This window comes from Manis javanica, chromosome 8 (genome assembly GCF_040802235.1).
Source record: "Manis javanica isolate MJ-LG chromosome 8, MJ_LKY, whole genome shotgun sequence".
Lineage (NCBI taxonomy): Eukaryota > Metazoa > Chordata > Mammalia > Pholidota > Manidae > Manis > Manis javanica.
In genome coordinates, this window is record NC_133163.1 from 61,168,111 (window position 1) to 61,194,058 (window position 25,948).

The 25,948-nt window shown below is 36.7% G+C and overlaps 1 protein-coding gene across 20 annotated transcripts in view; it reads right to left on the bottom strand.

Moving 5' to 3' along the window:
• Positions 1-25,948, bottom strand: part of MIPOL1 (mirror-image polydactyly 1) — a 321,127-nt gene that overhangs the window by 204,877 nt on the left and 90,302 nt on the right. For all 20 annotated transcript variants that reach the window (XR_012120546.1, XR_012120545.1, XM_073211334.1 and 17 more), the window contains 2 exons: positions 5,371-5,404; positions 4,941-5,111 (listed from right to left, as the gene is read on the bottom strand). Coding sequence is in view for 18 of the 20 variants with exons in the window: in XM_073211334.1 (XP_073067435.1) it covers positions 4,941-5,111; positions 5,371-5,404 (205 nt within the window). In the remaining 2 variants the exon portion in view is untranslated. The remainder of the gene's footprint in view (positions 1-4,940; positions 5,112-5,370; positions 5,405-25,948) is intronic.

A 25,948-nucleotide genomic window follows, 5' to 3' on the forward strand; every position in this document is an offset into this window, starting at 1 on the left:
CATGCCTAATTTACTCAGCTCTCAGAGGCTGGGTCCCTCATCTACACACCAGGTACCAGCTGGAGTCCAATCACTAAAACTCTCTACAATATTATCTTACCAATTACAAGTATCAATGAGGCCCAAAGCCTCCTGCTGCTAGGCCTTGCCAATTTATGGACGTTCTTGGAAATCAAAACTAGCCTAAATTAGGCTTAATTTGCCAGAAACCCTAGGACTGGTGTTATAGTTGACTTTATGTGAAACTTAACTGAGCCACGGGCTGCCCAGATATTGATTAAACATTATTCCTGGGTGTGTCTGTGAGGGTGTTTCTATATGAGATTAACATTTGAATCAATAGACTGAGCAAACAGACTGCCTACCCAATGTGGGTGGAACTTACCCGATCCATCAGAGACCTGAATAGAATTAAATGCCAAGTAAAGAAAGAATTTCTTCTCTCTTCAAAACTGGATGTTGGTCTTCTCTTGACTTCGGGCTTGTACTTGTACTAGAACTTACATTGTCGGCTCCTCAGTGCTCAGGTGTAGGGACTCCAACTGGACCTATACCATCGGTTCCCCTGGGTATCCAGGTTGCTTACTGCAGATCTTGGACTTCTCAGCCTTCACAATTGCACAAGCCAATTCATAGGGCAAATCTCTTTCTATATCTCATATTGGTTTCCTTATTTTGGAGAAGCCAGACTAATACAAATGGCTACTTGAATTACTGTTTCAGAATTATCTTCAACAATAAAAACAATAAACAAAAGGGCACAAATTAAAAGCGTTGACACTGAATTTACATATATGTAATGACTCATTTCTAAAAATAGTGGTGACTTAAGATCCTATGCCTGGTGTAGAATCTTACACAATTAGGTCAGCCCTCAAAGCTTATAAACTGCCAATCCTGACTAGTTCTATGATTCTTCTGTTGCTTACTGGTGTCTGATCGAAATCTAATTGTGCCTCCAAGACTAGTCTATATGACTTAGAACATTACTAGTAACAGATATTTGAATATATTTGATGCAATATATCAGTCAAATTCTCTAAGGCCAATACTAGTACCAATGATAAGACATTAAGAAGAAATGGGTATGTGGCTAAATTGAAAATTAGTCATACACAAGATTCCTCAATTTAGTGAGTAATTTATCTAGACAGCCTCTACGGTCCTATAAAACTTAAGATCCCAGAAGTTAGGTAGTTAAGAAATTGAAGTTTCTACCTTTAGCTTCTAATTCTAGGTTATTTAAAAAATTTGAGTATGTTAACATTAAGGGTTCAAAAAAATAAGAATGAAGGATTAGTTGGTAAGACAACTACTTAATCAAACAAATGCTAATTAAAAGGTTTTAAATTAATCCTATGAAAGACTTTAAGGCTTTCAGTTCTCAGTCTGAGATAGAAAAGATATGGGAGAAGATTTTGAATTAGTAAAAGTATAAGGATTCATCTGAAAAAGAAAAGATTTTAACAAGGTCAGTTCAGGCTAATAAATGACCTCAATATGATTTGGGATATAAAGTTAACAAATATATCAAAATCAAGAAATTCCCACTGAATCTGAAAATTTCCAAGAACTACTTAGAGTGGGACTAAAGTTATCCTGGCACTACTCAGAATACACAGCATAATTAGAAAACATGTGACGCTAAGTATTAGTTTTAAGATTAAGGTGAGTTCTGTGGAATTCTTTCCAAAAACTCAGAATTTAAGTATAATCATAAGAAAGATATCAGACAAACCCAAATTCAGAGATATTCCACAAAATATCTGAGCAATACATATTCAATACTGTTGAGGTCATGTGGGAAGAAAGGAAGACTGATAGCTGTCACAGGCGGGCGGAGACGAGGGAGCCACAACAACCAGACAATGCTCAACCTTGGAACAGAAGGACTTTCATGGAAAACTGGTAAAATCTGCATAATGTCTGGAGTTCATGGTAACATACTAATGTGGTTTCTTAATTTTTAAACACACCACAATGATGGGAGGTGGCAAAACCATGGTAAACCAGTACTGGGTAAAAGGTACATAGGTTCTCTGAACTGTACTATCTTTGAAACATTTCTATAAATCTAGAACTATCCCAAAATAAAAAGTTTCTTTCTAAAAAGGTAAAAATTCTCCACTCAGAACTATCAGACGATAATTCAAAGTTTATATTTACAATGATTATGACATAAAAATAACAATTCATACAACTTCACTGAGGAGCTTGACAAGCACAATAATTAAAATAATTAAACAACTTCTTCATAAAGCATGCAGTGTTAGAAAATATACTGCAGAAATAGATAATATCTATTTATAGGTAGACATGTTGGTAAATATTACAAAATGTTGATTTCTTTATCTTTTCATAGCATGACAGGAAGTGGGCAAGAGAGGAAGAAGGAATGGGTAGCAGTCAATATTTAATTATGCTCTATGTGTTTATTTCTAGTTAACTTAAGAAAATAAATGATAAAAAACATCAAATGTTTGAGTTCATACTATAACTGTTTCCAAGCACATAAAAATAATTTGGAGATAGGGTCTTTAAAGAGGTAATTAAGTTAAAAAGAGTGTTTTAGGGGAACTCCTAATCCAGTATGACTGGTGTCCTTACAAGAAGAAATTAGGACACACAGATGCACAGAGGGGATCATATGGAGACACAGGGAGAGGACAGCTATCCACAAGTCAAGGAGAGAGGCCTCAGAAGAAACCAACCCTGGTGACGCCTTGATCTTGAACTTGCAGACTCCAAAATTGTGTGAAGATAAGATTTTTGTTAATCGTTTTGGCTATCAACAAGACATCAAATGATCCAAGACTGAAAACACTTGGTAGGGTAAAAACAGCTGCCCATTTAAAAAGTTTAAGGACTTTTTCCACTTCTAATCTGAAGGTAAATGTCAGATCTCCACATCTAATAGGATGGGATCATTTGTGGCAGAAAAATACTCCAGCCAAGAAGAAGAAAAGTATATTTAAATTAAATAATTATCTGTCTGAAGACATCAGAAAGCTGCTGCTGCAACAATGTCTTGAGAGGCTAAGATTCTGAAGAAGGGTTAATTAGAGAGAGGTGATTTGAAGATTTGCAGTCATTTTCTCCCCTGAGTTTTAAAGATTCAAGGCATAGGCAATGGGCTGAGAAATCAGGCTCTGACCACTCAGAAGACAAAGGGCAGAGAAATCATCCAGGCTTTTGGCAGTTATACACGGCAGTGACACAATTAGGATATGAGACTTGTTCCCAACGCAAATCATTTGCTAAATCCTAAACCTTCTATCTGCATTCATTTCTTCTCAATTGAGCAACTGCAGTTGCTGTCCTTTCATGTTCCTTGGTCTTGTAGATTCTATCCATAATTATAGCTCCATTCTTCTGAATAACAACTTCTGTGTCTGCATTGTTTACTCTGTTCAGTAATTCCTACAATGTCTACCAACATCATTATATGTTGGTCAGAAGTTTTAATTATTTTTAATATATTTTACTTTATTTAGTTTTAATATATTTTATTTAATATAGGATTTGATTAATAGGCACATGTGAATTGTAAATTTCAATGGAGTTTTCCAGTCTTACAATGCTGAGGAGACAAACATTAGAATACAGGATCTGCCAGGAGTAGGTCTGTAGTGAATACTATGCTCTCAGTTTGGAAAGAAAGCCTTCCCTAAAGTACAAGGATGAACCACAAGCAGACCAAGACTTAAAAAAACTTCCACCCAGTCTCCATGGAAGATAGTTAAAACATTTTAGACAGTGATAGAAATGAACAAATAGGAAACTTTTTATAAAGTAGGAGCGAAAAGGACAATTGGTTAAGTGATAACCGTAAGCAGACAAGAAAAGATGTGAACAGTTTAGAAATAGAAAGGCTGCCCTTAAACAGAAGCATTAGTAAAAAAGAAAGGCAGTAGAAAAGGCAGAGTGTATGGGTAGAGATGCAGGTAGGCTGGCAGATGAAATGGTGGGACATGTTAGATAAAGAGGGGAGTGAGGACATGAGATGCTTGAAGGATAGGAAAACAGGTGGTAAAATAAATAGAGGTGTCCACTAGTGAAGTGGTAAATTTGCCAGAGTAAGAATTCTATAGTAAGTGATCTGGGAAAGTAGTAAGTGGTGGTCAGAAACAGGGAACGACTGCAGGGTGGATGGCAGAAGTAGTGTAAAGCACATGATGATGGGGGGAAAGAAATTCAAGGAGATGAGGGGCCAGGATATTGAAGGTTCATCTACATATTTAAACTTCCAAGAATTATTACAGGAGTAGGCTGAAGAAACAGCAAAATGGATCCTAAAAATCTTTAAGAAATTAGGGCAGGACTACAACAGGACTGTACAGTGCATCATACAAACTGATGCATGAGCTTCAAAGCTGGAGGTATTTAGAGAGGAAAAAGGAGCAATGATCTAAAAACACTAATAAGGAAGAAGCGTCCAAGCCCACTGGCAGAACTGTTGTGGGAGGAAATACACTCACTCCTGGAGAGCATTGCAGTGGAGGCAGCATCCTTGGGGAGCTAATCAGGTTGCAGAGCAGGAAGGTATAAGTCATGTTCAGAAAAGAACACACTTAATAATTTGATTCACTTACCGGTGTTTATTAAAAGACACTGAATTAGGCACTGGGAATAAAACAGTAATAAAGACATAATCTCATCCCTCACAAAACTGTAACTCAAGTAAGAAGTCTCATATAAATGCGATTACTTTAAAGAATATAAATTTTTATAACAAATGAACAGTTTTATTACTAGGATGCACTTATTTGAAGGAGTAACAGAATATGTGATTATTTCAACATATCTAATCATTGTGGTATTGACCATGTGCTAAACACTAAGTTGAATTAAGAATATATGGGGAAAGGTCATTTTTTAATGATAAAGAAAGAGGGGAAAATGGTATTTGCTTTTCAGAATAAGACACATGCAGTTATTACCTGTGACAAAGCAGCATCTCGTTCCTCTATCACTGCATTCATTTCTTCTGCAGTTATTCTCTTTTTATATTCCTTGGTCTGGTAGATTCTATCCACAATTACAGCTCCATTCTTCTGAATAGCTATCCCGGTGTCTGCATTGTTTATTCTGTTCAGTAATTCCTGCAATGTCTACCAACACCATTATATGTTAGTCAGACATGAAGTTTTAATATATTTTATTTAATATAGGGTTTTAATTAATAGGCACATGTGAATTGTAAATTGACTGAGTGAAGTTATTGAATTTTCATATTGCAGCAAAGATGTACATTATTAGTGTGTCAATTCTTCTTCTTCCCACATCTTAGTTCTTGAAACCCACTCAATTGAACTTAAGCCTCTAAGATATAAGACTGACATCAAGAAATCTCCTCAGAGAATGGCTTACCATGTCATTTTCTTCAGGGTTAATATTTTCTAGCCTAGAAAAAAGGGACACAGAAAGCCTGATCAGTAGCATTTCCTTAGTGCAGCAAAATGAGTTCGCTTTTTAAATCTTTAGAACCTCAAGTAATTTCATTCGACTAGTCTTTAGAGTCAACGATGACACTGAACATATTAAAGTGCCACCTGCTCGACTCCATCTTTCAATAATGCTCCATATCTTCTGCACTGACTTCAGACTGTTAAGTTATTAATGTTTACTGCTATATATGACTACAAGGATCAATTGTTCATATGTGCTTAGATGAAGAAAGTTCCCCAGTGATAGAAGCACTCATTCTCATCATTATATTTATTCCTGGACTTCCAATTCTTACCAGAAACTGTATTTCCTCTGTTTTTTTCGACATCATCACAAATAAAACAAGGCAAGTATTTTTACTGCAAAGTTTAACTATGTTCTTTCTAAAGCAATGACAAATAATTACCATTAAACTTGACCTGAAAATCTCCCGCTGCTACCTATTCATGGAAACAAATATACTATACACAAAGGCTGACCAAAATTGCACCACATTTTAGCTATTATTTTCTTTTTCATTACATATATAGAGTTATTCAATTTAAAAACAAAAGAAGTAAATTGGTTTCCCTCATAAATGCATTTTTCTTGAAAGAGGCATAGTGTGCTTAAATGTTGATGTTGGTGAATTGAACAAATGCAGTAAAGAAAGACATTCTAAACAACATATCTTAGAAAATGTCTGTAATATAATTTACACAACCAATAAATTTAGTTAATTAAATGAAAATCTGGAATGGGTATTAGTGGAATGATACAGATTTTAGAAATGTTACAAATTATTTTAAAATTGTACTAAAAAATTTACATATCCAAGTTCCTGTTTTCTCAAGTCCCTCCTCCATTTCTGTGCTCCTGATATAACCTTTACCACACACAAAAAAGATACTCAGAAAATAGAGGATACTTAATAAATTTGTTACAAAATTGTTCTAAACTCTACACTTCATGGAAGGTATAAATTTTAGAACATATACTGTAACAGGAAAAAAATAAACATCTATCAAAAATCTATTTCTACACATCCTTAAATAATGTAACAGGATGGTATAGTAATACTGTATTACATATATTGAGTGTATCTCAAACTACTAATGTCCACTTGGATTCACATGTCAGTAAGTGCAAATACTTTCATCTTTTACCTTTTTTCCTCCCAAAATAAATCAAGTTTTCAAATATCCTGTTTCATAAAAGCTTGTTCTGTAAGAACTATGAAGATAATCACTTTTTTTAATCAATTAAAAAAACATAACGGAGAAGTAGAAGATAACATTCTTACAATTATTTATGATCATGTAAAAAGTATTTGAAGAATATCAGTGGTATTTAACTATTAGTTATTGGTTGGCTAAATATATTTTTAAGGAAGCCATATGTGGTGAGGAATATTTACCTTAATGTTACTCTTTTCAGATAAAATCAGAGCTGATTATGGCAGTTTCCAAAGAAGATTCAACATATATCTTTATAAACTTCATAATTAGTTTACTGAACTTGATAATTTAAAATGTGAAAAGATACATGAAAATTAAATATATTGGTAGGTCACTGGGAACTTATGCAAAAACAATTTCATTCTCAAGATTATAAATCTCCTTTTTTTGTTTCAATTACATAAGATCAGGAAGAAAAAAACAGTGTGGTAAGTTACATAATCTGTATATTCCAAATAATCAACACAACAAAAAGTGTATGGAATTTCAACATAATACTTACAACGTTTTTAAGGCACTGCAGTGTGAAGAATTATTACTTTAAGGAGAGGCAAAGGAATAGTTTAAATGTTAAACTAACATCTTTCAACAGATATGATTAAGATAACCATATGTAATCTAATATTAAAATTCACATCTAACAATGGAAATTTTTTAAAATTAAAAGCATATTTTCTTATCTAAAGTTTTATGAGATCCTTGGCACGTGAATTTAGCATTCCAACTAAAAATAATGTGATTCCCTTAAAACATATTATACAGTGATTTATCATTTTACTGATGAAAGAATTTGAATCATGGTTTGGTAAGTGTACCGGGTCTGACATGTGGGGCATAAGTAAGCGAAGTCAACACTTTGCATCTCGATTTCAGTTTTGCTTTATTATTATTATCCTTTATAATTAATGCAAGTATTGTGATTAATGGTCATCAAGAGAAAAAAAAGTTAATAAAAGAACAAATGTTTAATTTGATATTTGAAAATTTAGATGGAAACAAGTAACTTCCAATACAGACATAAATATGGTAAGAGAAAAAGCTAATACTTATACTTCTCTATTTGTATTCCTTAAAAGTCTCCAGAAGTACTTGCCACAGGTAATCAAAGATCATAGTTTAGTCTCAACTACATTAAACAGAGCAGGGATTAGCAAACTTATTATGTAAAGGGTCAGATAATACTTTAGGCTTTGCCATTAGTTTGCTGTCATAGCTACTAAACTGCGTATGTAGTGCAAAAGCATCCACAGATCTTATGTAAACGAACAGGCATGGCTGTGTTCCAATAAAACTTTATTTACAAAAACAGATGGAAAGCTGGATTTGCCCCACAGTTTCTCACTTTGTTGTTCCTTGATACAGAGTACTGAAAATGAGACCAGATCTTTTATGTTAATGTAAGTGGCAATTCAGTATAGCTGACATATTTTGCTGAGCTGGATCATTCAATATCTAGTTAAAGATTCATCACCAAAAACAGTGGTTTTCAGAAAACTAAATTCAGTGCTACAATAAGTGTATCACTTGCTCTATTACTTAAGAAAACAAAAATAGCACAAACGACCTCCTTTAGAAAAAAAGAAGATAATTTGAAACATATAACAGGCATTTGATTTTCTATATAAAATGGCTTTTTAGGTTCAAGGTACTAGCAGAATTTGCAACATATAAACACTACTGGTTTAATAAGCACTTAAAGTAATGGTACCATCTGAAATATAGCTGGCAAACTGTAAGTTAATACGTCATTAATATGAGGTTTACAATTATACAAAAGAATAGCAACCTTTCAGAAAGATCTAAATTATGTCTACAACAGTATAACTAGACATAGTCATGATAATTAGTAAGAATTTTGCTGAAGTAAATGTCCATGGGCTCAAGTTTCAATTGATTTCCTATACTATGCAAATTCTGACTGACAACCTTGCACTCTAGGTGAAAAAACCCATGTATGAAATGTCACATTTCTTGATTTATCCCTAAATCAGTCAATATCAGATCTTTCTTTTTGTGACCTGTATTCACTTTGTTCAATGGGAGGAAGCTTCACTTTAACCCCAAATGATAAAAAGAATGAGTGATCAGCTAATCAGAAAATTCTAAATGGTTTTTTATTCTATAAGTCTCATTTTTAAATAGTGCCACCTTATTATATTAAAAAAATATACTAACAATAGCACAGATTGAAAAAAGATACCATTTATCTCAAAAGTTAGAATATATACACACAATCATGTCTATATTACTATGTAAGTAATATATATGTACACAAAGTAAGTATATGTAAATCATTTTAACTTGAATCCCTTTTAGTTTGCTCCTTGTTTAGGATAAAAGTGAAAAAGCACTGAAGATTGAAGGGATAAAGGAAAGCAGAGATGTGGCAGAAGAGTAAGACAAGACAGACATTACAACAGAAAGATGGAAAGTAGATCAGAAGTGGCGACGGGGATGAGAGAAAAAAGAAGACAGAAGGAATTAAATATTACACAGAGCAAAAAATGAGGAATTCAAAAGGGGATGTGAAATAATGTATATAATTTCAACTCAGATTGTATGCCTCTAAATACACCTTTCAATCAAAGCTTAGTTATAAATTGGTTCTGTCTTTTTTTTTAATTAAGATATTATTGATATACACTCTTATGAAGGTTTTACAAGAAAAACAATGTGGTCACTACATTTCCCTGCATTACCAAGTTCCCACTCATACCCCATTGCAGTCACTGTCCATCAGTGTAGTAAAATGCCAGATTCACTATTTTCTTTCTCTGTGCTACACTGCATTCCCTGTGAAACCTCACACCATGTATACTAAACATAATACCCCTTAATCCCCTTCTCCCTCCCTCCCTCCCTGCCTTCTCACACCCCTCCTTTTTGGTAAGCGCTAGTCCCTTCTTGGAGTCTGTGAGTTGCTATTTTGTTCCTTCAGTTTTTTTTTGTCTCATTTTTTTAATTAGTTTTATTTTGGTATCAATAATCTACAATTACATGAAGGACATTGTTTACTAGGCTCCCCCCTTCACCAAGTCCCTCCCACATACCCGTTCACAGTCACTGTCCATCAACATAGCATGATGCTGCAAAATCACTACTTGTCTTCTCTGTGTTGCACAGCCCTCCCAGTGCCTCCCCCATACTACACATGTTAATTGTAATGCCCCCTTTCTTTTTACCCACCCTTATCCCTCCCTTCCCACCTGTCCTCCCCAGTCCCTTTCCCTTTGGTAACTGTTAGTCCATTCTGGCGTTCTGTGCTTCTGCTGCTGTTTTGTTCCTTCAGTTTTTCTTTTGTTCCTATACTCCACATATGGGTGAAATCATTTGGTACTTGTCTTTCTCCGAATGGCTTATTTCACTGAGGATTAATACCCTCTAGTTCCATCCATGTTGTTCCAAATGGTAGTATCTGTTTTTTTCTTATAGCTGAGTAATATTCCATTGTGTATATGTACCACATCTTCTTTATCCATTCATCTACTGATGGACACTTAGGTTGCTTCCATATCTTGGCTATTGTAAATAGTGCAGCGATAAACATAGGGGTGCATCTGTCCTTTTCGAACTGGAGTGCTGCATTCTTGGGGTAAATTCCTAGAAGTGGAATTCCTGGGTCAAATGGTATTTCTATTTTGAGTGTTTTGAGGAACCTCCATACTGCTTTCCACAATTGTTGAACTGATTTACATTCCCACCAGCAGTGCAGGAGGGTTCCCCTTTCTCCACAACCTCGCCAACATTTGTTGTTTTTCTTTTGGATGGTAGCCATCCTTACTCGTGTGAGATATCTCATTGTGGTTTTAATTTGCATTTCTCTGATGACAAGCGATGTGGAGCATCTTTTCATGTGTCTGTTGGCCATCTGAATTTCTTCTTTAGAGAACTGTTTATTCAGCTCCTCTGCCCATTTTTTAATTGAATTATTTGCTTTTTGTTTGTTGAGGTGTGTGAGCTCTTTATATATTTTGGATGTCAACCCATTATCGGATCTGTCATTTATGAATTTCTCCCATACTGTAGGATACCTTTTTGTCCTATTGATGATGTCCTTTGCTGTACAGAGGCTTTTCAGCTTCAAATAGTCCCATTTGCTCATTTTTGCTTTTGTTTCCCTTGCCCAGGGAGATATATTCAAGAAGAGGTCACTCATGTTTATGTCTAAGAGATTTTTGCCTATGGTTTTCTCTAAGAGTTTTATGGTTTCATGACTTACACTCAAGTCTTTGATCCACTTCAGATTTACTTTTGTGTATGGGGTTAGACAGTGATCCAGTTTCATTCTCTTACATGTAGCTGTCCAGTTTTGCCAGCACCATCTGTTGAAGAGACTGTCATTTCTCCATTGTATGTCCATGGCCCTTTTATCGAATATTAGTTGACCATATATGTTTGGGTTAATGTCTGGAGTCTCTATTCTGTTCCATTGGTCTGTGGCTCTGTTCTTGTGCCAGTACCAAATTGTCTTGATTACTGTGGCTTTGTAGTAGAGCTTGAAGTTGAGGAGTGAGGTTCCCCCCACTTTATTCTTCCTTCTCAGGATTGCTTTAGCTATTCGGGGTCATTGGTGTTTCCATATGAATTTTTGAACTATTTGTTCCAGTTCATTGAAAAATGCTGTTGGTAGTTTGATAGGGATTGCATGGAATCTGTATATTGCTTTAGGCAGGATGGCCATTTTGACGATATTAATTATTCCTAGCCAGGACCATGGGATGAGTTTCCATTTGTTAGTGACCTCTTTAATTTCTCTTAAGGGTGTCTTATAGTTTTCAGGGTATAGGTCTTTCACTTCCTTGGTTAGGTTTATTCCTAGGTATTTTATTCTTTTTGATGTTATTGTGAATGGAATTGTCTTCCTGATTTCTCTTTCTATTGGTTTATTGTTAGTGTATAGGAAAGCCACAGATTTCTGTGTGTTAATTTTGTATCCTGCAACTTTGCTGATTTCCGATATTAGCTCTAGTAGTTTCGGAGTATAGTCTTGAGGGTTTTTTATGTACAATATCATGTCATCTGCAAATAGTGACAGTTTAACTTCTTCTTTACCAATCTGGATTCCTTGTATATCTTTGTTTTGTCTAATTGCCATGGCTAGGACCTCCAGTACTATGTTGAATAACAGTGGGGAGAATGGGCATCCTTGTCTAGTTTCCGATCTCAGAGGAAAAGCTTTCAGCTTCTCGCTGTTCAGTATGATGTTGGCTGTGGGTTTATCATATATGGCCTTTATTATGTTGAGGTACTTGCCCTCTGTACCCATTTTGTTGAGAGTTTTTATAATGAATGGATGTTGAATTTTCTCGAATGCTTTTTCAGCATCTATGGAGATGATCATGTGGTTTTTGTCTTTCTTTTTGTGTATGTGGTGGATGATGTTGATGGATTTTCGAATGTTGTACCATCCTTGCATCCCTGGGATGAATCCCACTTGGTCATGGTGTATGATCCTTTAGATGTATTTTTGAATTCGGTCTGCTAATATTTTGTTGAGTATTTTTGCATCTATATTCATCAGGGATATTGGTCTGTAGTTTTCTTTTTTGGTGGGGTCTTTGCCTGGTTTTGGTATTAGGGTGATGTTGCCTTCATAGAATGAGTTTGGGAGTATCCCCTCCTCTTCTATTTTTTGGAAAACTTTAAGAAGAATGGGTATTATGTCTTCTCTGTATGTCTGATAAAATTCCTAGGTAAATCCATCTGGCCCATCCAAAACCGGGGGTTTTGTTCTTTGGTAGTTTTTTGATTACTGCTTCAATTTCGTTGCTGGTAATTGGTCTGTTTAGATTTTCTGTTTCTTTCTGGGTCAGTCTTGGAAGGTTGTATTTTTCTAGGTAGTTGTCCATTTCTCCTAGGTTTCCAAGCTTGTTAGCATATGGGTTTTCATAGTAGTCTCTAATAATTCTTTGTATTTCTGTGGGGTCCATTGTGAGTTTTCCTTTCTCATTTCTAATTCTGTTAATGTGTGTTGATTCTATTTTTCTCTTAATAAGTCTGGCTAGAGACTTATCTATTTTGTTTATTTTCTCGAAGAACCAGCTCTTGTTTTCATTGATTTTTGCTATTGTTTTATTCTTCTCAATTTTATTTATTTCTTCTCTGATATTTATTATGTCCCTCCTTCTGCTGACCTTAGGCCTCATTTGTTCTTTTTCCAATTTCGGTAATTGTGACATTAGACCATTCATTTGGGATTGTTCTTCCTTCTTTAAATATGCCTGGATTGTTATATACTTTCCTCTTAAGACTGCTTTTGCTGTATCCCACAGTAGTTGGGGCTTTGTGTTGTTGTTGTCATTTGTTTCCATATATTGCTGGATCTCCATTTTAATTTGGTCATTGATCCATTGATTATTTAGGAACATGCTGTTAAGCCTCCATGTGTTTGTGAGTCTTTTTGCTTTCTTTGTACAATTTATTTCTAGTTTTATGCCTTTGTGGTCTGAAAAGTTGGTTGGTAGGATTTCAATCTTTTGGAATTTACTGAGGCTCTTTTTGTGGCCTAGTATGTGGTCTATTCTGGAGAATGTTCCATGTGCACGTGAGAAGAATGTGTATCCTGTTGCTTTTGGATGTAGAGTTCCGTAGATGTCTATTAGGTCCATCTGTTCTAGTGTGTTGTTCAGTGCCTCTGTGTCCTTACTTTTTTTCTTTTTGGAGGATCTGTCCTTTGGAGTGAGTGGTGTGTTGAAGTCTCCTAGAACGAATGCATTGCATTCTATTTCCTCCTTTAATTTGTTAGTATTTGTTTCACATATGTTGGTGCTCCTGTATTGGGTGCATATATATTTAGAATGGTTATATCCTCTTGTTGGACTGAGCCCTTTATCATTATGTAATGTCCTTCTCTATCTTTTGTTATTTTCTTTATTTTGAAGTCTATTTTGTCTGATACTAGTATTGCAACGCCTGCTTTTTTCTCTCTGTTGTTTGCATGAAATATCTTTTTATCCCTTGACTTTAAGTCAATGCATGTCTTTGGGTTTGAGGTCTCTTGTAAGCAGCATATGGATGGGTCTTGCTTTTTTATCCATTCTATTACTCTTTGTCTTTTGATTGGTGAATTTAGTCCATTTACATTAGGGTGATTACTGAAAGGTATGTACTTATTGCCATTGCAGGCTTTAAGTTTATGGTTCCCAAAGGTTCAAGGTTAGCTTCTTTACTACCTTACCATCTAACTTAACTCGCTTATTGAGCTATTATAAACACTGTCTGATGATTCTTTATTTCTCTCCCTTCTTTTTCCTCCTCCTCCATTCTTCATATGTTGGGTGTTTTGTTCTGTGTTCTTTTTAGGAGTGCTCCCATCTAGAGCAGTCCCTGTAAGATGCCCTGTAGAGGTGGTATGTGGGAGGCAAATTCCCTCAACTTTTGTTTATCTGGGAATTGTTTAATCCCTCCTTCATATTTAAATGATAATTGTGCTGGATACAGTATTCTTGGTTCGAGGCCCTTCTGTTTCATTGCAGTAAGTATATCATGCCATTCTCTTCTGGCCTGTAGGGTTTCTGTTGAGAAGTCTGATGAGAGCCTGATGGGTTTTCCTTTGTAGGTGACCTTTTTCTCTATCTCTGGCTGCCTTTAATACTTTGTCCTTGTCTTTGATCTTTGCCATTTTAATTATTATGTGTCTTGGTGTTGCCCTCCTTGGATCCCTTGTCGTGGGAGTTCTGTGTACCTCTGTGGTCTGAGAGGCCATTTCCTTCCCTAGTTTGGGGAAGTTTTCAGCAATTATTTCTTCAAAGACACTTTCTATCTCTTTTTCTCTCTCTTCTTCTTCTGGTACCCCTATAATGCGGATATTGTTTCGTTTCGATTGGTCACACAGTTCTCTTAAAATTCTTTCATTCCTGGAGATCCTTTTATCTCTCTCTGCATCAGCTTCTCTGTGTTCCTGTTCTGTTTTCTAGTGCATTAATGGTCTCTTGCACCTTGTCCATTCTGTTTTGAAGTCCTTCCAGAGATTGTTTCATTTCTGTATTCTCCCTCCTTGGTTCTTGCATATTTCGCTGCAAGTCCATCATCAGCATGGTCATGACTTTTGTTTTGAATTCTTTTTCAAGAAGATTGGTTAAATCTATCTCCCCAGGTTCCTTCTCAGGGGAAGATGTAGAAGATGTTGAAGCTGTCTGGGTTAGTCTTGTCTGGATCAAATTGTTTTGTCTTTTCATTTGGATAGGTGCAGTGGTGCGCTATTGACACATCTGTCAGCTGGGAGAGTCAAGACTCTTTCCACTTGGCTCCTGGCCTTTCTTTACTGGGACAACTGTGACCCCTAGTGGCTTATGTTTGGCAATTGTGTATAGATTGGGTCTCTGTATCTTGCCCAGTCGGTATGGAGGAAGCTCCCTTCCTGTGGGCGTGGCCAGCCTCAGGCTGCTGCTCTGCTATGGTGGTGTCCCGGAGGGATAAAGGACGGGGGGCTGTTTGGCTGTTTACCTCTGTGAGGGGTCTCAGAGCTGTTGCCCAGGGGATTAGTGCACCCAGAGTTCCCTGGATTTCCAGCTGCTGGAATGTGACCCAGGATGCTTCCATCCAGCTGTGTGGTCCCTGTCCCTTTAAGACTTTCAAAAAGCACTCGCTTTTCTTTGTCACAGGGGCACCCGCTTCGGGACCCGCTCACAGGTCTTACTGTCCTGCTTCCCTAGTTTCCAGCACCCCAAGCATGCACTGTGTCTGTGTTCTGGTACGGATGGCTAGGGCTGGGTGTTTAGCAATCCTGGGCTCCCTCTCCCTCCGTGCTCTGACTCCTCTCCTCCCGCCGGGAGCTGGGGTGAGGGGCCTCGGGTCCTGCCTGGCTGCGGCTTGTATCTTACCCCTTTCACCAGGCACTGGGTTCTCTCAGTTGTGGATGTAGTCTGGCTGTTGTCCTGTGTCTTCTGGTCTCTCTTTTAGGGATAGTTGTATTTGCTGTATTTTCAAAAATATATGTTTTTGGGAGGAGATTCCACTGTCCTACTTACGCCACCATCTTGGCTCTGCCCCTCCCCCCATTTTGTTGTTCCTTCAGTTTTGCTTCGTTGTTATACTCCACAAATGAGGGAAATCATTTGGTACTTGTCTTTCTCTGCCTGGCTTATTTCACTGAGCATAATATTCTCCAGCTCCATCCATGTTGTTGCAAATAGTAGGATTTGTTTCTTTCTTAGGGCTGAATAGTATTCCATTGTGTATATGTACCACATCTTCTTTATCCATTCATCTACTGATAGACACTTAGGTTGCTTCCATATCTCGGCTATTGTAAATAGTGCTGTGATAAACAAAGGGGTGCATATGTCTTTTTGAATCTGAGAGCTTGTATTCTTTGGGTAAATTCCTAGGAGTGGGATTCCCAAGTCAAATGGTATTCCTATTTTTAGTTTTTTGAGGAACCTCCATATTGCTTTCCACAATGGTTGAACTAGCTTACATTCCCACCAGTGTAGGGGGGTTCCCCTTTCTCCACATCCTCGCCAGCATTTGTTGTTCTTAGTCTTTTCAATGCTGACCATCCTAATTGGTGTGAGGTGATATCTCATTGTGTTTTTAATTTGCATTTCCCTGATGATTAGCGATGTGCAGCATCTTTTCATGTGTCTGTTTGCCATCTGAATTTCTTCTTTGGACAATTGTCTCTTCGTATCCTCTGCCCATTTTTTAATCCGGTTATTTGCTTTTTGGGTGTTGAGAAATTGGTCTGTCTTAACAAGGACTTAGTTTAAAATGTACTATGGAAAGTTCAGAACCTCCAGACTTTACCTGAGTAGAAAGGAACCACCATAGTGCCATTTAAAACTGCTGACAACTATTCTTTTATTGTTGTTCTTCCCTCTTATGTATGTTCTTTTCTGATCTCCTCACTTGCCCTTCTAGACTATAATACAGTAGAAGCAGACTATAAACTGTTCCTAGGAAGTAATAATTCTTCATATCAACTAATATTTTAAGTACTTATATAACATTTATTAATGTCTACCTTCTTAATGAAACTGGAACAAAAATGCTGTGTTCTAAGCAAATAGCTCTATACCCAATACACAGTATATATTCAATAAATATTTATGAACAGATTAATTAACTAAAATAAAAGGCTTGGGATTTAGTGTTTTCGTATTTTCCCTTCCCCATTTCTCCTTTAATATGAATGCTACAAAGAACAAAATAAGAAAGGCTCTACCTCAAGGCACCGTTACTTCAATATATTGTAATGCAATGTATTACAAATATATGTACAAGTTAAAGTAGATCGACAATGGAGGGTAATAAAAATTAGGGAAGAAGAATAGGCTCAATTTAGATCCATCAATTAAAGAAAATGAACAAAACTAAGAAACCTATTTAATGGGTTCTGAGGAAGAAGTTTTGGTTTGGATATGTGGACAGATGGTTGTGCCACTGATCAGGATAGGGGATTAAGGAGGATCAGGTTTTAAGAATAAATTAATAAATTCCATTTTGGATATGCTAAATTTGAGTTGCTATGCAAATCTGAGATGGACAAGTCCTACAATGTGTACTAGATTGATTCTGATTCTTGGGCAAGTAGTTAAGCACTTCAAAATTTTTCACCTCTAAGTCATGAATATCATCCTCCTCAAGGAGTTGTCACCTTGTAAAAAAAAAAACTGTTATTTGATTTTTGAAAAGCACTAAGATGTATTCAGAACCAAATTTCATGAATAAAACTGGTGATTAATCTAGGTATCAAGATAAATAGTCATAGCACTGTGCAGCAGCTAATAAACTGAATGTAATAGTACCTACAAATACATGAAGATTTCTAAGTTGTAATGGAAGCATTACTGAAATAAGAAAAAAGGTATCTCCTTTAAAAAATATGTTTAAAACATTTGACCTCACAAGGGTTTTTGCAGATATAAAACCAGCAAGCGTTTTTGTAAGTATAAACAAACTGATTCTAAAAGGCATTTGTAAAGGCAAAGGGACCAGAAAAGCCAAAACAATTCTATAAAAAAAAGAACAAAATTAGAGAGCCGACATTGTCCAGTTTCAAAACTTACTATACAACTTCAGTTCTGAAGACTGTGTGGTATTGGCAAAGGGACAGACACAAACACCACGTGAACAGAACAGAAAGTTCAAAAGGTAATCCATACAAGTACAGTCAACTGATTTTTTTACAAAAGTACAAAGTAAATTTAATGCAGCAATGATAGCCTTTTCAAGAAATGGTGCTGGAATAAAATAATATTTATATGCAAAAACAACAACAACAACAAATGTCCACAAGTACCACATTCTTTACACAAAAATTAACTCAAAATGAATCAGTCCTAAATTTAAAACATGAAATTTGTAACTTCTAGAAGAAAGTAGGAAAAAAAGAATCTGTGACCTTACATATGGTAATGAGTTTTAGATTCAACATCAAAGGTACAATCCATGAAAGAATAAAACTATCAATAAATTGAGCTTCACCAAAATTTAGAACTTATATTCTATTAAACATACTGTGAAGAGAACAAAATACATTCATTGCTGGTGGAGTGCAAAAATGTTGCAGCCACTTTGGAAGAGAGGTTAGCTGTTTCTTCTAAAGTTAACAGATATTTAACATACAGTCCCAACAATCAAGCAATTTGGTTTAGCCAACATATTTGAAACCATGTCCACACAAAACCTGTATGTAAATGCTTATTGCAATTTTATTCAAAATTGCCAAAAGGAAGAAAAAAGAATCCGACTGGGAGGTCAGAGAATCTTAGGGCGGACTGCAGACTATGGAAAAGAGCCTGACTAAATTACAAATATATGGATAACCTCACTTGTGGAGAAAGCGGGACAGGGTAATGCAACACCTCTGTGGCCTGGTGGAACCCAAGCCCTTCCCCAGCTCACTGGTGGGAGGAAGAGAAACAGAGCAGGGAGGGAGTGGAGGTGTGGGACTGCTGAATACCTAGTTCTGAAGATCTACTCTGGGAGCACAACCTACATTTCATGGTGCTTTCATCATACTCTCGTGATTACAGGGTTGGAAGGCTGGGACAAACGGAGTTCCTGGGGAGACTGAGATTCCAGCTGCATGTGGAAAGCAGGGATCCATATCTGGCGGCTGTAGGACAAAAGCTTATAGCTGTGTGCTTAGCCCACTGGTTCAGGCAGTGGAGACAGGCATAGCAGCCAGGAAGCAGGAAACAGCTCTTTGCAACATGGAGGCACCAAATACCACTCCCCTGTGATCCCCGACATTGCTTCAGGGGCTGAGCAGCTCCAGAGTAGAGCTTCTGGACACTAAAGGATGCCATACACAAATACGAAATGCCAAAGGAACCTGGTACAGAGTAAAATTAATATAACCCCTGAGAAAGATGACATGAACCTCATGATTCTTCCAGAAAGGGAGTACAAACTAAAAATCATTAACATGCTAATGGAGGTACGGAAAGATATTCAAGAACTCAGGAATGAATTCCGGTCAGAGATCCAATCATTGAAGAGCACAATGGAGGGTATTAAAAGCAGATTGGATATGGTGGAGGAGATGGTAAGTGAAACAGAAACTAGAGAAGAGGAATACAAGAAGCTGAGGCACAGAGAGAAAAAAGGATCTCTAAGAATGAAAGAATATTGAGAGAACTGTTTGACCAAACCAAACGGAAAAATATTTGCATTACAGGGGTAGCAGCAGAAGAAGAGAGAGAGAAACAGATAGAATGTCTTTGAGGAGGTAACTGTTGAAAACTTCCCCAATCTGGGGAAGGAGATAGTCTCTCAGGCCATGGAGATCCACAGATCTCCCAATACAAGGGATCCAAGGAAGACAACACCAAGACATATAGTAATTAAAATGGCAAAGATCAAGGATAAGGACAGACTGTTAAAAGCAGCCAGAGAGAGAAATAAGATCACATACAAAGGAAAGCCCATCAGGCTAACATCAGACTTCTCAGCAGAAACCTTACATGCCAGAAGGGAGTGGCATGATATATTAAATGCAATGAGCAGAAGGGCCTAGAATCAAGAGAACTTTATCCTGCAAGATTATCATTTAAATTGGAAGGAGGGATTAAACAATTTTCAGATAAGCAAAAGCTGAGAGAATTTACTTCCCACAAAACATCCCTACAGTCTATTTTGGAGGGACTACTATAGATGGAAGTGTTCCTAAGGTTTAATAGCTATCACAAGAGGTAATAAAAACACAGTAAAGAAGAAAAGCTAATTACCAAGCAAATGCAAAATTAAATTAACTATCCGCAAAGTCATTCAAGGGATAGACAAAGAGTACAGAATATCATACTTAATATATAAAGAATGGAGGAAGAAGAAAAGGAGGAGAAAAAGAAAAGAACCTCTAGATTGTGTTTGTAATAGCATATTAAGTGAGTTAAGTTAGAGTCTTAGATAGTAAGGAAGTTAACCTTGAACCATTGGTAAACATGAATCTAAAGTCTGCGATGGCAATAAGTACATACCTATCGATAATCACCCTAAATATAAAAGGACTGAATGCACCAATCAAAAGACGCAGAGTCACTGAATGGATAAAAAACCAAGACCAATCTAAGTGCTGCCTATAAGAGACTCACTTTAAACCCAAAGACATACACAGACTAAAAGTGAAGGGATGGAAAAAGATATTTCATGCAACTAATAGAGAGAAAAAAGCAGGAGTTGCAGTACTTGGTTCAGACAAAACAGATGTCAAAACAAAGAAAGTCACAAGAGACAAACAAGGACATTACATAATGATAAAGGGGTCAATCCAACAAGAGGATATAACCATTATAAATATCTATGCTCCCAACACAGGAGCACCAACATGTGTGAAACAAATACTAACTGAATTAAAAGGGGAAACAGAATGCAATACATTCATTCTAGGAGACTTCAACACTCCACTCACTCTGAAGGACAGATCAACCAGACAGAAAATAAGTAAGGAGACAGAGGCACTGAACAACACATTAGAACAGATGGACCTAAAAGACATCTACAGAACTGTACACCCAAAAGCAGCAGAATACACATTCTTATCAAGTGCACATGGAACATTTTCAGGAATAGATCATATACTAGGCCACAAAAAGAGCCTCAGTAAATTCAAAAATATTGAAATTGTACCAACCAGTTTCTCAGACCACAAAGATATGAAACTAGAAATAAATTACACAAACAAAATGAAAAATCCCACAAACAGATGGAGGCTTCACAACATGCTCCTAAATCAACCATATCAAAACAGACATCAAGCAATATATGGAGACAAATGACAACAATAATTCAATACTGCAAAATCTGTGGGATGCAGCCAAAGCTGTGCTAAGAGGAAAGTATACTGTAATACAGGCCTACCTCAGGAAAGAAGAACAATCCCATATAAGCAGTCTAAACTCACAATTCATGAAACTAGAAAAAGAAGAACAAATGAGGCCCAAAGTCAGTAGAAGGAGGGAAATAATAAAGAGTAGTGCAGAAATAAATAAAATAAAGAAGAATAAAACAGTAGAAAGATCAATGAAAGCAAGAGCTCATTCTTCCAGAAAATAAACAAAATAGATAAACCCCTAGCCACACTTAATCAAGAAAAAAAAGAGAGTCTACTCACATAAACAGAATAAGAAATGAGAAAAGAAAAATCACTACGGACACCACAGAAATACAAAGAATTATTAGAGAATACTATGAAAAATTATATGCTAACAAACTGGATAACCTAGAAGAAATGGATAATATTCTAGAAAAATACAACCTTCCAAGGCTGACCAAGGAAGAAAGAAAAAATCTGAACAGTCAGTTACCAGCAACGAAATCGAAATGGTAATCAAAAAACTACCTAAGAGCAAAATTCTTGGACCAGACGGCTTCACCGCTGAATTTTACCAAACATTTAGTGAGGACCTAATACTCATCCTCCTTGAAGTTTTCAAAGAGTAGAAGATGAGGGAATAGGTCCAAACTCATTCTATGAGGCCAGCATCACTCTAATACCAAAACCAGGCAAAGACACCACAAAAAAAAGAAAATTACATACCAATATCCCTGATGAACATAGATGCAAAAATTCTCAACAAAATATTAGCGAACCAAATTCAAAAATACATCAAAAAGATCATCCATCATGATCAAGTACGATTTATTCCAGGGATGCAAGAATGGTACAACATTCAAAAAAATCCATCACCATCATCTAGTACATCAACAAAAAGAATAAAAACCACATGATCATCTCTGTAGATGCTGAAAAAACATTCGACAAACTTCAACACCCATTCATGATAAAACCTCCCAACAAAATGGGTATAGAGGGCAAGTACCTCAACATAATAAAGGCCATATATGACGAACCCACAGCCAACATCATACTTAACAGCAAGAAGCTGAAAGCTTTTCCTTTAAGATTGGGAACAAGACAAGAATGCCCACTATTCCTACTTCTATTCAACATAGCACTGGAGCCATGGCAATCAGACAACACAAAGAAATAAATGGCATCCAGATTGACAAGGAAGAAGTTAAACTGTCCTTGTTTGCAGATGACATGACATTGTACATAAAAACCCTAAGGAATCCACTCCAAAACTACTAAATCTAATATCTGAATTCAGCAGCAAAGTTGCAGGATACAAAGTTAATACACAGAAATCTGTGGCATTCCTGTACACTAACAATGAACTAGTAGAGAGAGAAATCAGGAAAACAATTCCATTCAGAATTGCATCAAAAAGAATGAAATACCTAGGAATAAACCTAACCAAGGAAGTGAAAGACCTATACCCTGAAAACTACAAGACACTCTTAAGAGAAATCAAAGAAGATACCAATAAATGGAAACACATCCCATGCTCATGGATAGGAAGAATTAATATTGTCAAAATGGCCATCCCACCTAAAGCAATCTATAGATTCAATGCAATTCCTATAAAAATACCAACAGCATTCTTCAACAAACTAGAGAAAATTGTCCTAAAGTTCATATGGAACCACCAAACACATCGAATAGCCAAAGCAATTCTGAGAAGGAAGAATAAAGCTGGGGGGATTTCGTTCCCTGACTTCAAGCTCTACTACAAAGCCACAGTAATCAAGACAATGTGGCACTGGCACAAGAACAGAGCCACAGACCAATGGAACAGAATAGAGACTCCAGACATTAACCAAAACATATATGGTCAATTAATATCTGATAAAGGATCCATGGATATACAATGGGGAAATGACAGCCTCTTCAACAGCTGGTGTTGGCAAAACTGGACAGCTACATGCAAGAGAATGAAACTGGATTATTGTTTAACCCCATATACAAATGTAAACTCGAAATGGATCAAAGACTTGAATGTAAGCCATGAAACCATAAAACTCTTAGAAGACAACATAGGCAAATATCTCCTGAATATAAGCATGAGCAGTATCTTCCTGAACGCATCTCCTTGAGCAAGGTAAACAAAAGCAAAAATGAACTCATGGGACTACATCAAACTAAAAAGTTTCTGTACAGCATAGGACACCATCAAGAGAACAAAAAGGCATCCTACAGTATGGGAGAATATATTTGTGACATATCCGACAAGGGGTTAATATCCAAAATATATAAAGAACTTAGAAGCCTCAACACCCAAAAAGCAAGTAACCCGATTAACAAATGGGCCAAGGATACGAAGAGACAGTTCTCCAAAGAAGAAATTCAGATGGTCAACAGACACATGAAAAGATACTCCACATCACTAATCATCAGGGAAATGCAAATTAAAACCACAATGAGATATCACCTCACACCAGTAAGGATGGCCAGCATCGAAAAGACTAAGAACAAAAAATGGTGGTGAGGATGCGGAGAAAGGGGAACCCTCCTACACTGCTGGTGGGAATGTAAGTTAGTTCAACCACTGTGGAAAGCAATATGGAGGTTCCTCAAAAAACTAAAAATAGGAATACCATTTGACCTGGGAATCCCACTCCTAGAATTTACCCAAAGAATACAAGTTGTCAGATTTAAAAAGACATATCACCCCTTTGTTTATCACACACTTTTTACAATAGCCGAGATATGGAAGCAACCTAAGTGTCCATCAGTAGATGAATGGATAAAGATGTGATACATATACACAATGGAATACTATTCAGCCATAAGAAATAAACAAATCCTACCATTTGCAACAACACGGATGGAGCTAGGGGACATTATGCTCAGTGAAATAAGCCAGGCAGAGAAAGACAAGTACCAAATGACTTCCCTCATTTGTGGAGTATAACAGTGAAGCAAAACTGAAGGAACAAAATAGCAGCAGACTCAGAGACTCCAAGAATGAACTAGTGGTTACCAAAGGGGAGGGGTGCAGGAGGGTGGGTGGGGAGGGAGGGAGAAGGGGATTGAGTGGTATTATGTTTAGTTCACATGGTGTGGGGGATCATGGGCAGAACAGTGTAGCACAGAGAAGGCACATAGTGGATCTGTGGCATCTTGCTGCACTGATGGACAGTGACTGCATTGGGGTATGGGTGGGGACTTGACAGTATGGTTAAATGTAGTAACCACATTGTTTTTTCATGTGAAACCTTCATAAGAGTATATATCAATCATACCTTGATAAAAAATTTTTAAAAAAAGAAAAAATGGAAAGCTAGAATGAACTATATGGTACTGGATTAGAATCAGAGGCATCAGTATGAATTCAGGTTTAGCTTAATAAAGATACAGATAGATACATACATAAATAATTACAGATGTGTGTACATGTCAGTTAGTATACATAAATACATTTCCTGAATCTTTCTGCTGATTGGGCCTAGAAGTAGTCACACCCAGCAATAATGAGCACACCCAGTATGTTGGTTTCCAATACCATTTTCCAGTAAAAGGAACCAGGGCTCCTTTGAGGAATGGCTGATTCTAGGAGTGGAGCATATCCCTAGAAAACATGATCACAAAGTACCTTGTAGTGTCAAAAAGAAAATATTCAACAATCTAAAGTATGGGGACATGTCAAAGAAAATACAGAAACCAACTGAAAGAGCTTCCAATGGTCAAAGCTGCAATATTCCAAGCAATAAATAAATAACATAGTATTAGATTGTAACCTAAAGTAATCAGTGAGGATCAGTGGGTCCATAGGGATGTAACTAAGAAAATAACTGAAGAAGTGACAATCTTCTGTGCTTTAGAATTACATTTAAATTTATGTAGGTGTTTTCCCCTGTGGGAAGTAGAGCTCAACCAACCTCCCTGACCCCATCCCAACCGCCATCCTTGAATATGGGTTGCACAGAAGCGAATGGCTTCAAAGACTGGAGTATGGTGGATACCTTTACCATGGAGAAACGGCAAGCACTACCTTGGCAGGTGATCAAGATTAACATCATTGGTTGTATAAGTCATGTTGATAGCATACATCCATAAAATGTGATGATGGCACTTCACTCCTGTACGCTTTGTCCCTAGGAACAAATACCTCAGCCTAGCCATGAGGAAAACTTCAGAAAAACAAATTTGAGAGACAGTCTGTAAAATACCTGACCAGTATTCCTGAAAACTGTCAAGGTCATCTAAAACAAGGAAAGACTGAGGAAATGTCACATACCAGGGTAGGCAAAGGAGACACAGTTGACTAAATGAACATGGAATCTGGATAGGATCTTGGAACACAAAAATTAGGGCACTAGAGAAAAATTAGTGACATTTGAATGAAGTGTGGAGTTCTGTTCATAGTTGCTTTCTCCCCAGTGACTCATATATCTCAGTGATGTTAACAGGGAAACTGGGTGAGGGTTACATGGGAACTTTGTTCTATCTTCACAACTTTTCTGTAAATCTAGAAGTATTCTAAAATAATCAGTTTATTGGGAGAAAAAAAAAGGAAGTCCAAATAAAGACAGTAGAGTGAAATTTGAACACACATATCTACTTATTCCATCATACACCCACATGAACATAAGATAAAAATTAATCAAACAGTAAAGCAAGTAGTACATCATATAGTAATTTTTAAAAGCAGGGACAAGGTAGAGGGTGGAAAAAGTGATGATTTTCCTTTTACACATGATATTGTTATAAAGAAAAGACAATGAGCTCATCAAATCCTGAGAATTTTTTCACTAATACCACATAGCTTGGAAATAACCTGAGACACCAATGAGTTGAGTAGACAGCTCAGAGAAAAGTAAACTCCTTTCTGAGTAGAAGCCTACATTACTGAAGAATCTTTACAGAGGAAGCAAGACTCATCAGGGCTGAGCATTTTCTACTACACTGGTGGAACAAGTAAGAGCCCAAAAGTAATGGGCCTTGGGGATCAGTAATGGGTGCACGGAATCAAGATACACACAAGAGTAGATAT